Source organism: Amborella trichopoda, chromosome 3 (genome assembly GCF_054954075.1).
Source record: "Amborella trichopoda isolate Santa Cruz 75 chromosome 3, AtrichopodaSantaCruz75HAP2 v2.0, whole genome shotgun sequence".
Lineage (NCBI taxonomy): Eukaryota > Viridiplantae > Streptophyta > Magnoliopsida > Amborellales > Amborellaceae > Amborella > Amborella trichopoda.
In genome coordinates, this window is record NC_142338.1 from 62084799 (window position 1) to 62095278 (window position 10480).

The 10480-nt window shown below is 36.5% G+C and overlaps 2 protein-coding genes across 8 annotated transcripts in view; one reads left to right on the top strand and one right to left on the bottom strand.

Annotated features, from left to right (window-relative positions):
- The window catches only part of LOC18421633 (uncharacterized), a 53674-nt gene extending 48751 nt beyond the window's left edge, over positions 1–4923 (top strand). Inside the window, exons 12-13 of the mRNA XM_011630144.3 lie at positions 1312–1455; positions 4003–4923. Of these exons, the coding sequence (XP_011628446.2) occupies positions 1312–1455; positions 4003–4413 (555 nt within the window). The 3' untranslated portion in view covers positions 4414–4923. The remainder of the gene's footprint in view (positions 1–1311; positions 1456–4002) is intronic.
- A 789-nt stretch (positions 4924–5712) lies between these two features.
- Positions 5713–9647, bottom strand: LOC105421888 (Outer membrane OMP85 family protein). Of its 7 annotated transcripts, none has more exons than XR_016052132.1 (11): positions 9333–9647; positions 9178–9244; positions 9069–9104; positions 8778–8931; positions 8493–8663; positions 8219–8289; positions 8056–8134; positions 7734–7849; positions 7496–7635; positions 6235–6304; positions 5713–6151 (listed from the first exon to the last, which is right to left on the bottom strand). XR_016052132.1 is itself a non-coding variant. In XM_011630937.3 (11 exons), exons 1-11 carry the CDS (start codon positions 9364–9366, stop codon positions 5994–5996), a joined length of 1104 nt encoding a protein of 367 aa, XP_011629239.1. In that variant the 5' UTR covers positions 9367–9647; the 3' UTR covers positions 5713–5993. The 7 variants fall into 7 exon arrangements, 2 of the variants coding, with proteins under 2 accessions (XP_011629239.1, XP_020531689.1); XR_016052135.1 differs by having other exon boundaries at positions 7496–7643; positions 8048–8134; XM_011630937.3 differs by having other exon boundaries at positions 7496–7643.
- Between the last annotated feature and the right edge of the window lie 833 nt (positions 9648–10480).

A 10480-nucleotide genomic window follows, 5' to 3' on the forward strand; every position in this document is an offset into this window, starting at 1 on the left:
CCTCCTTTGAGAAGGTCCCCCAGACTTGCTACCCCCCCACCTGGTTCCCCCATGAAAACTCTTTCATGGAATGTGAGGGGTTTGGGACAAATTTCCTTTACCCCTCCCTTCACCTCATTCGATAGGTGTGGGGCCGTAGACCTTGCCAATGGGAAGCCTTGCCAACAGCTGGGGCCTCCGGACGAATTTGGGTATTATGGGACCCCGCAGATCACACCCTTATCTCCTCTCATTTCTGATTCCATCTCTCAATACTCCTGTTCCTCCATTGCTTGGTTGCTGCCCAGATTTGGGTTTTTATCCCCAGACTGGGAGTGGGTGTGGCCTGAGAATGTCCAACAACTATATTTAGGTTTATTTTTCCCCACAATTCATTGTCACTGGTCGATTTCTATGGCTCGCTACCATGTTAGCCTCTATTTAGTCACTATGTTTGGAGTGGAACTCCCTAATCTTTGAGAGTAAAGCAGTTGGAACTTTAAAGAACAAGATTAACACCACCATGTGGTGGGTCCAGACTTTACCCAAAACATATCCTAAAAAACTCAACCTATGGCGAAATCGAGATCCAATCTGTGGTTGCCTCTGCCTCTTGGCATCATTAAGCTCAATTGGTGGGTGTTTGGATCCTATGTGCCTGAACAAATAGTCCTTCTCTGGGTCCACTGGCTCAGCAAACTCAACCCAGGATGACGCTGTGGTGCTGTTGGAGGGCCTTAGATTGTCTTATTGCAATTGGGATTTCACACTTGAAGTGGAAGTAGATTCTATGGATGTTCTCAGGTAGGCTGCAAGGGGGACCCCTTGACCCTGGCACGTAAGAGAAATTGTTTGACCAACTTTTTGAGAGTTGCATCACCTGACGATCCTCTTTCAAAGTTTCAAGAGGCCAACATGGTTGGGGATGCATTGGCAAAGGAAGGTCCAGCCAGTAACAGTTTTCATGTAACCAGAGCTTAGCCCTGAATAGGACATCTTGTCTAGAGGAATGGGGTTGAGGTCAAGGTGGTAGCTCCACTTGTGACTCAGCTATCGGTCTTGGTTTCCATTCCTACCAATATTAACCCCTTTCGAAAACTACTAACAGTTTCAAAAATTGCTAACCCATAGTTAATGTTTAAAAAACAAACAGGACATCTTGTCTGGTTCATTGCACAAATTTTGTTTTGGCATTCACGTTACTCTAATGCAACCATGTAATCTGCCCTAATATTAATACAAAGTCAAACTTTATCGATGAAAAAAAATATTTGCCATTTTAAATTGTTTGACCAGTATATATGATCCATATTTTTGTCTTTTGGCATGAAGAATGGACGATTACTACTGCCACTGGAAATGACTGAAGATGAACAACCAATATATGTAAATGCAAAGCAGTATCGCCAAATCCTTCGGCGTCGCCAATCGCGAGCAAAGGCAGAACTGGAGAATAAGGTGATCAAAGCTAGGAAGGTATGTTCCTTGTATAGTTGTTTTTAGCATGAAATGTAATTGCAGTTGTAAAGATCAAATGCTGTTAGTATTGCCATATATCAATGATATACTGCAAAAAATGTGAGTTTGTGAACCCAAATGTAATTTTCTCAAAGACAACTTCACTCCTTTCTTTGTAAAAATTCAAGGGGTGCCCAATTTAATTGTAGTGTTCACAAAGACAACTTCACTCCATGCTCTTTCACCTGAGTGTCCTGACAATAGTATCTTGGATTATTATGAAAGCACCCTGATTTATTTATCAAAAAGTTGGAGCCTTGAGTTCAATGCCTTTTTGAGTTTTGCATGGACTACATATTCGTTTTTGTGTTCAATGAGTTTTATGTAAACCAAAATTATACATTTTCCTTTTCAAACAGAAAATATGAAATTTTCATGCCTCATGAGTGAAGTTATCTTTGAGCCAATTAATCTACATATGATATTTGTAGAATATTTATAGATGGCATAAATGTTAGATATATATTTAGCACTCTAGTTTCCGCATCTATGTTTTTGTAATAGCAACCAATCTATACAATGCAGATCATTCATCGATGCAAGTGATGGGTCTGGATTGTATGGATATGATCACTAAAACTGTATGCAAAAACTAGCCCCCAAGATTTATTATACATGAAAGCAGTGGTTTAAAAAACGGATCGGTGCCCCGGATCGGGCAACTCAAAAACCCATCAGGATCGGTGAATCGGCGATCCGGCTCGAGAATTGGCCCAATCGATCCTATTAAGCCTTAAAAAAAATCCAAAAAAATTATGAAAATTCATTATAAAAGTTATTTTTTAATAATCCAATAAGAAATACGGGTATTACATTATTAACTTTCATTTTTAATCAATTTGTGAATAATTGAGATGTTTTTTTCCTGTATGAACTTATGTTAACCATTAAATTTGCATCACATAAAACAAAAAACATAGAATTACCATGGATAAAATATATAATCATACATAGACTACAATAAATAATGGATTAAATCGATAAAAAATGGCCACTAAAATCTTGAATGGGCGGAAAAACCTAATCCACTAAAAAAAAAAAAACCAAATTATTACAACCTAACAAACTATAATCCAAAATTATTACAACCTATCTAAATATAATATTATATATTGCAACGAAAATTGTTGGTTTATATTTTATTATATAAATTATAGCAAATTTAAAATAATTTATAATATCATTTAATTTAAAATGTATTATTGACAACTGTAAGAAAAATAATACATTACAAGATTTATAATGCAAATAAATAAATAAAATATTTGATTATCAACATATAAATTATTCGAATGCAAATCAATTTTCGAAATAACACTTCGAATTTTTTAAAATATATTTTTTGTAGAATTCTAGAATAAATTTAATGGAAGAGATTATTAGACACAGAGAAATATTTCAAATGTGTATGAATCATATCTTAAAATTAATATTCCTAAATTTATGTTAAAGCCTACCATATTATAAAAATAAAAATTATAATTAGATCAGTTATTCTCAGTTTGTATTAAAAAATATTTGTTGTATTAAGAAATATATTTTATTTATTTTTTATAAGAAATACTTGTATTTATTTTTTACGAGAAAATATGATATTTGTTGTATTACTCTTATTTTTTTTGACAAGAAAAAAGAAGAAGATGTTATATTACTTTTTTTTTTGCTTGTTGTATTACCCTTTTTTTTTTTATTTCTTTTATCATATTATTTTCTTCATTTTAGTTTTTTTTTTAAGAGAAAAGTAAAAACCTATCTTTTTTTTTTTTTTTATGAAGACAAATTTTAGTTTTTTTTTTAAGACAAAGTAAAAACCTATCTTCTTCTTTTTTTATGATATTATTTTTAAATTTTTTTTTTATAAAGACAAAAAGTGAATTTTGCACAATAGCGTCCCAACTGGGATTCGAACTTGGGACATCACAAATAAAACCTCTGTTGTTAACCACGGCAGCCCTTCGCGCGCTACTGAAGAGTTTTGTACAATAATTACCCATATTGTATAAATTTTCATTATAATATCGCTTAGCGCAAATCTCACATCAAAGAATTGGAGAAAGTCAATAAGATATAAATACTTTTACAAAAGCCTTAATGCTTGAAATGATATTTTGAAAAAAAGTATCAAAATGTCCTTAGGTAAGGACTCGCCCGGTGACGTCACTAAGCGGCTGAAATCACGATTTATAACGTAATAGGGACGATTCACTGTTCAAAATTCGTCGATTCTCCTCTAGGATTTGGCAATTCGCCGTTTTTCTGAAGAATCGACACGGGGTGCTCGATTCCCGTGTCCACTCAGGCGAGTGTTGCGACTCGCCGATTTTTAAAACCCTGCATGAAAGTATACTGGAACATTAATGCATGTTGTAACCTTTTTCATAAATGAGTTTGGATTGCGAATTTTTTCTACAGCCATATAAACGCTGCATGAAAGTATACTGGGAACATTAATGCATGTTGTAACCATTTTCATAAATGAGTTTGGAATGCGAATTTTTTCTACAGCCATATTTGCATGAATCACGCCATCTTCATGCGATGCGGCGTGCAAGGGGATGTGGAGGTCGCTTCCTTAACACAAAGAAAACAGAGAATTCAAAAGGCAATAACCAAAGTGGCAAAGTAAATAATGGGCAGATTTCTCAGGCTGTTGGGTCTTCTTCAAGTTCTGATGCACATCAATCGTCTGATAACAGAGATTTGAATTCTGGGAAGGTGGTGGGAAGCAGGTTCAGTACAGGGTCAGAAGTCGCAAGCATGTTCTCTCAGCTTGACATTGATCAGTTTCAGATTGGGCAGCTACGTCAATCTGCCTTCCGCCCGCTCCCCAACATAAGGGATGGTGTAAAGATGATTGGTATCCCTTCCAAATGGGTCACAGCAGCTCCAGATGGCTGTGACCTGCTCAAAATGTGATACCTATAACCGGGAAGGTTTCTCCACAATTATCGATGGGTTCACCCATCTTCATGTGGAGACCTTCCCATGCATGCAACCAAATGGAAGAGCCTGTAGCAGTGGCCGTCACTGTGAAAAAGGTTCTGGTTGAGGAATTGTTCCTACCCCCATTGGGTTGCGACCAAAAGGCAATTCATTCTTGGCTGGACTACGTTTAGGATTTTTTGGTCATTATGATTGTTTCCCACAGCTCCAGCAGTCTTGGAATGCAGTCAAAAAGACCAAAATCCTTAGCGCTAAAAAACACCCACTAAGTATTTAAGGGTATATGCCCCTAATAACTTTAAGAGTATCATCAAAAGATCTAAACTTTGGTTTGATGTATGTATGATTGCAGTGACGTCTGTACTTTGGAGTGGTTCGCATTGTGTATGATTGTAAAATAATGGAGGTTTTGTGTGGTGTTTGATGATGAAGAAGTGGAAGATGGGATTTCCTTGAATGTAAAATATGTGGTTTGGTGTTTTATTGTCCTGCTTACCGAAGTCGCAAATGACTTGCAATAAAATTGCAGTACTGGCTATTGCTTTTCCCTGGGAAAGCTGTCACTATTAAGATTAGGGTACAGTTGGCTTATGGATGCATCCATAGGTGTAGAGGTAAGGTGCACCTTCAAATTTTATCATGGTATATAATTTTGATGTAAAATGTTCTCAGGATTATATCAAAATCTATTTGTATATTAAATTATAAAATTTTAAATTTTAAAAAATGGTTAAAATCAAATAGATCTATAAACATATGAAAATATTGAAAATGGATGGTGTAGATAATATGTTGTAAAATGCACTATTTTTGAGACTTAAAATCTTTTTATTTTTCATAGTCATACATCTCGATGTCGAGATGATCAATCAAAGGGTTTTTCAACATTAAAACTACTTTTTTAGATGGATTTTTGGGGGGCATCTGTAGTTCTATATTATATGGTCGCATCTTTATATAAACTTTTTCCTTAAAGATTATGCACTGAACTTTAATCATCTCTTAGAAAATTCAGTTAGTATAATTTTGAATAGATCGAAAATGGTTAATAATGGTGAAACAGAAAATCCCAGTAGACCCATGTTATATGTTGTTTGGTGACAAACTTGGGACTTGTGCTAAACAAGATTTCTTGCATGATACTGACTATTGTTACTAGATGGAGAACTGTTTGAAATTTCTATTACCAAACGGGCCACCTGTAAGTGGCAGTTAAATGCTTCCAGCAAAACATTGCTTATTAAATTTGAGTACTATTTCCTTCTCAGCTTATAATTCACTGGTATGCACCTTAGGTGATTTATTTCATGAAAAAGAATGAACTACTTTTGCAAAATCTCAAAAAGAGGTTCTAAAGCAAGTAATTACTTTCTCGACAATGAGTGCCTTTTGTCGTTGGCTTATTTTACTCTGCAAAATTGTAAGAAGCTATTGCTCCCGTATGAACGGTTGCCCATGGGACTAACTCATGCATTTCCTTGACTGAGCGTTCCTGAATGGGGAACTGACAAATTTGAGGTCAAACTTGAATGGCAAATCTCTTGATGCGAAGTTCAAAATGCAGCGTTACTGATACCAAAGGAAAAACTCTTCTGCTGGTAAGCATTGATAGCATAATTCATTTGAATCTGCCCCAAGCGAGACTGGCAACGAAGGCTGTACCCCAATCCAATTCCCGAACCTGGTTTCCCATGCCTGAGAGCAGGATTTCCTGCACTCTCCACAATTAAAGTGAACAAGTATGAGTCCATGAAGAGGAATTTCATGAATCTAATTCTAGAAAAGGGGACTGACCTGGGACGTGTCGGCCAGAGCCCAAATCTGTTCCACAATCCAGGAATATTGTGCCTTCCAACATCTTTGTCTACACAATGCAAGAAAACAAGTGAAATGAATTAAGGGGAATACCACAGGTGAATTCCAAAGAATTCAAAAGCATTGAAACACAGCATCGAAGCAATTATGATTAAATATTTAATCCCGAAAAAATATGTATTCTATCTCAAAAAATGTATCTTTGAAATCTAAAGCAAAGTAACACTAGGAACATAATATCAAGTCATGTTCCAAGATCCCAAACCCACCCTAAGACTAGAAAGATGATTGAATTTGTTAAAGATGGCATGTGACAAGTAAATTATCATCAAACAGTCACATAAAATAAGTTACATTGACATTTATTCTGTAATATCTGTAATTCTTTTTTGTGACATGCTTAAGCAAAGATATGCTACAGGAATGGCAATTTACAACCTAATATTGATGGGTATCATTGACCGTGAAGTCTTCAGTTAACTCACAAATCACAATTTCAGGGTTTGCACATAATCACAGGAGGTATCAAGCATAGTTTCTAACAACATGAACAAAAAACGCACTGCTGAACTCAATAGAGGATATGCAAGAGAGAATGGAAACGAATTGCACATAAGGTAAGGCCTATATGATGAGCCTTATCATATGTGCATCACATAGGTGGTAAGTGTGATAAGGAATGCCTGGGAATAAAAATAATAATACTCACGTTTGGATATAACACCTCAAATAATTGGGATAAAGCTTGGATGATGATGACTTTTGGATATAATAAAACTAAAAAAGGATTATCATGCATTTATTTACATGCAATTTGATCAAAGAACTAATTGAGGAAATTCAAATATTTTTCTTACTGGGTCAACATATGCAAACTCAAACATTTGATTCAAAGAGGGAGGGTGATTCAAGTTCTCCATTGGTCCCAATAATTTAATAAAGGGTAGGGCAACACTATCAACTGAAATTCCTGTGACCACTGCCGTAATCACTCGGATAGTCCTTCATTTGAATAAATGAATTAGGAGTTCAATGTCAATTTTCAAGCTCCGAACGCTATGTATGTCCATAATTTCCATCAACAAGCAGCATCAGATGCCATCTAATGCTTATAGAAAACTTGAATAGTGTTGTCCTTAACTCAAGAGATTTTTAGCAGCATCACATCAATAAAGGGGAAACGACTGCACTTTAGTGAAAATGGAGTACAAATATGAGAACAAATATGGAATTTCCATACCAGGGGAACAGAGAGTTCACTATTCAAGACCAGACAGGCTCTTCCCGTGCCCACTGCACCTTCGCCATATCCTCGAACACTGCTCCGTCCCCCAATGCTAAATGCTTGATATGGAGCCATATCCCCAACAATGGAACCACCTGTCACGCTATCACACAATGAAGTGTTAAAAGTGTCCTGGACCTCAAATGCAAATTTTGGAAAACGAAAAGATCTGCAGTTTAGCATCATAATCTACCCCGTGAAGACAAATGCTGGTCCAACTTTAAATCCTTTTCTAGCACCAAATTTGAAACGATTGAAGGCTATCCATTTGGACAAAAGGGGTACCCCTTGTTCTATTTGGAAATTCAACTGAAATTACAAGAGAACATAATTAGAATGTCATGTCAAGTTTTTTGTCAAAAAGATTAAAAAAAGAAGAAGAATACGACTGAAATTATGAAGAGAACATAATTAGAATACATGTCAAGTTTTTCGTCAAAAAGATTAAAAAAAAAGAATACATATCAAGTCAGAAATCACTAACATCAAAGACAAATAAATTCATACAGTTATACCAGTGAAAAGCTTTGGTCGTCTGCCATCGTATATTGTGACTCCGTCTTCAGAATGATCATATCATCATGGAGATTGCCACTGAATCAAAGAGAGCCACACTTTTAGCTTTTCGAAACCTAGAGATGACTTCCCTGCCCCTCGAGAGATTTATCACACAAATACCTGCTAGTAACTGGAAAGCCATGCAAATCTCTTGTTATAGACCGGCCATAGTCATTGATTGGGCGAACGTGCTGATGCAAAAAAGATGGATGAAGAGCATTAAGATGGGGTGGATCTCTCTAAAGACAAGTGTTACACAAAATCAATGAGACAAAGAATGAAGAGTACAGGTACGACCACCATTTGATCAATTGTATCCTTCCATTTTCATAATAAACAAGCATCAACCCTTGCAACCATATAGAAAGTGATTAATTAATGGGGTCGCACCAACCTCAAACCTTATGCTGGTTTTGCTGGTCCAGTTGCAAGTTGAAGCAGCAGATGGGGGCTCATGAAGTTGTAAGCCCACTAAGAAACGGGAGAGCTTAACACCCCCACTCACCGAATGCGAGAAATTGTCGATGGGCACTCCATGTATTGTGATTTCGGGCGCAACCGAGTGCTGCATGTATGATTAATAGAAATCATGAGAGCCTCTTCCACTCTTGAGTTACAGAAATGAGTCAAGTATACAGAAATTGAGAGCGCTTGTTTGCTTGCAAGAGAACCAACCAACCTGAAGGAAGAAAGATTGCTGAGCGGCTAACCATTGTGAGGTGGGCTTGCTGAGGTAAGAAATGAGGAGATTGGAATGAGAGAGTCCGTTGTGATCCCACAACACATCCAACTTGTCCCTTCTGCCAAATAGGTCCGGGTGTTTGATATCAAGGCTGCGAAAATATCAGACAGCAACACTTAGTACCATCTTTGGTTGAATGAATCAATGTGTGTGTAATGGTAATGGCGATGGTTCTTTTTAAATTAAGAAAAGGGGATAGGATAAATGAATGAGAGACAGAGAGTGGACCTTCCAATTATGTATGACAAGGGATTGGTTGAGTTCCTGATAATACAATACCAAAGAAGAGAGTTAACAAAAGGAAGAAGAGGAATGATGGAATGTGTAGTGTAGTTACCTGAATGAGGAGGGGAGGAGGGCTTCACGTAATTGGTGAGAGAGATCCACGTTCACATCTATCTTTGCTGCACAACACATTCCCACATCACATCGTTGGGGATACTATCGTTGATGAATTGCACAGACGACAGAGAGAGAGTGTGGTAGTGGTACCTTTTCCAGCTTGAATGCTCTTCTGAGCTCCCATTTGTTACTCCACCACATCACATCGTTGGGGATACAAATACAAATACAAATGCTTTTCTGGTTGGATGTTCCTTCCTTGCTTGGAGTGCAACTCAAGAATCTTTGCTTTGCCTCCTGCTCTAGTATGAGATTCACATTAACTGGTGGGTGATTCTTTCAATCCAATGTTTTCTCTCTCTCTGTTGTGCCAAGTTCAGGGTAAGAGAACCCACCCTCTACTGCTGCGCTGCATCTGAATTATGATTCTATCCCCTACCTTAAGCCAAATCATACCCACCACGCAAACAAACGTCAATGATTCTACGCCTTGCCCTATGCCCTGAATTTTTTTCACTGTCTATTTCTTATCAAATGAAGAATCTCGTATCGTTTTTTCTGCGCATTAAAAGGCTCATTTGTATTCGAGTGCAAATTGATACGGGGACTCCTTTGTTTTCAAGTGCAGATCGATATGGCGACTCCTTTGTTTTCAAGTGCAGATCGATATGGCGACTCCTTTGTTTTCAAGTGCATATTGATATCGCTTAAAATTCATCAACTTAGCATAGGCATATGCATAGGCAGCCAAAAGAATAAAAGTTGTTTTAAGGTTTAAACTTTTAAAAATATTGAAACGTATTTTAATCCAAAATTCTACGAATTTCAAATTAAAAAATCAAACTTTGAATTAACCTATCTCAAAATAAAAATAAAATTTTCACCAATTTAATCGTTCGATCTCCAAACTTCCACTTTTTTTTTAATCTCAAAATCTACTAAAAAAACCCTTTAATATATTATAAAATCTCCTAAACTAAATCTAATCTCAATGTAATAGACCTATAAAATCTTCAAAATTAAATCGAATCCCGATATTTAGATCAATTTATCGTAATTTTTGAGATTTTCTCTCTCATGAGCTCTAATGAGGAGGTTTAGGTATGCGATGAACTTAAACCCCACTGCCTATTTCCTATTTTTAGACGTGGTTGAGTGGCATAACTCCTCCTTGAATACCTTTTGAGTCAAGTTTCTTTCATCAACCATGGGCGGTCACGGATACGGCCTGCCTGTATGGGGTACCATTTCTCTTTCTTTCAACGTTCAAAAACAAAATATAACTAGGATAGATAGAT

Coding starts and splice junctions, on each gene's coding strand:
- LOC105421888 (XM_011630937.3), bottom strand. CDS start 9,366: ATGGGAGCTCAGAAGAGCATTCAAGCTGGAAAAG. Junction 8,664..8,777: donor AGCAATCTTTCTTCCTTCAG/GTTGGTTGGTTC, acceptor TCATACATGCAG/CACTCGGTTGCGCCCGAAAT. Junction 7,644..7,733: donor CCAGCATTTGTCTTCACGGG/GTAGATTATGAT, acceptor ATTGTGTGATAG/CGTGACAGGTGGTTCCATTG.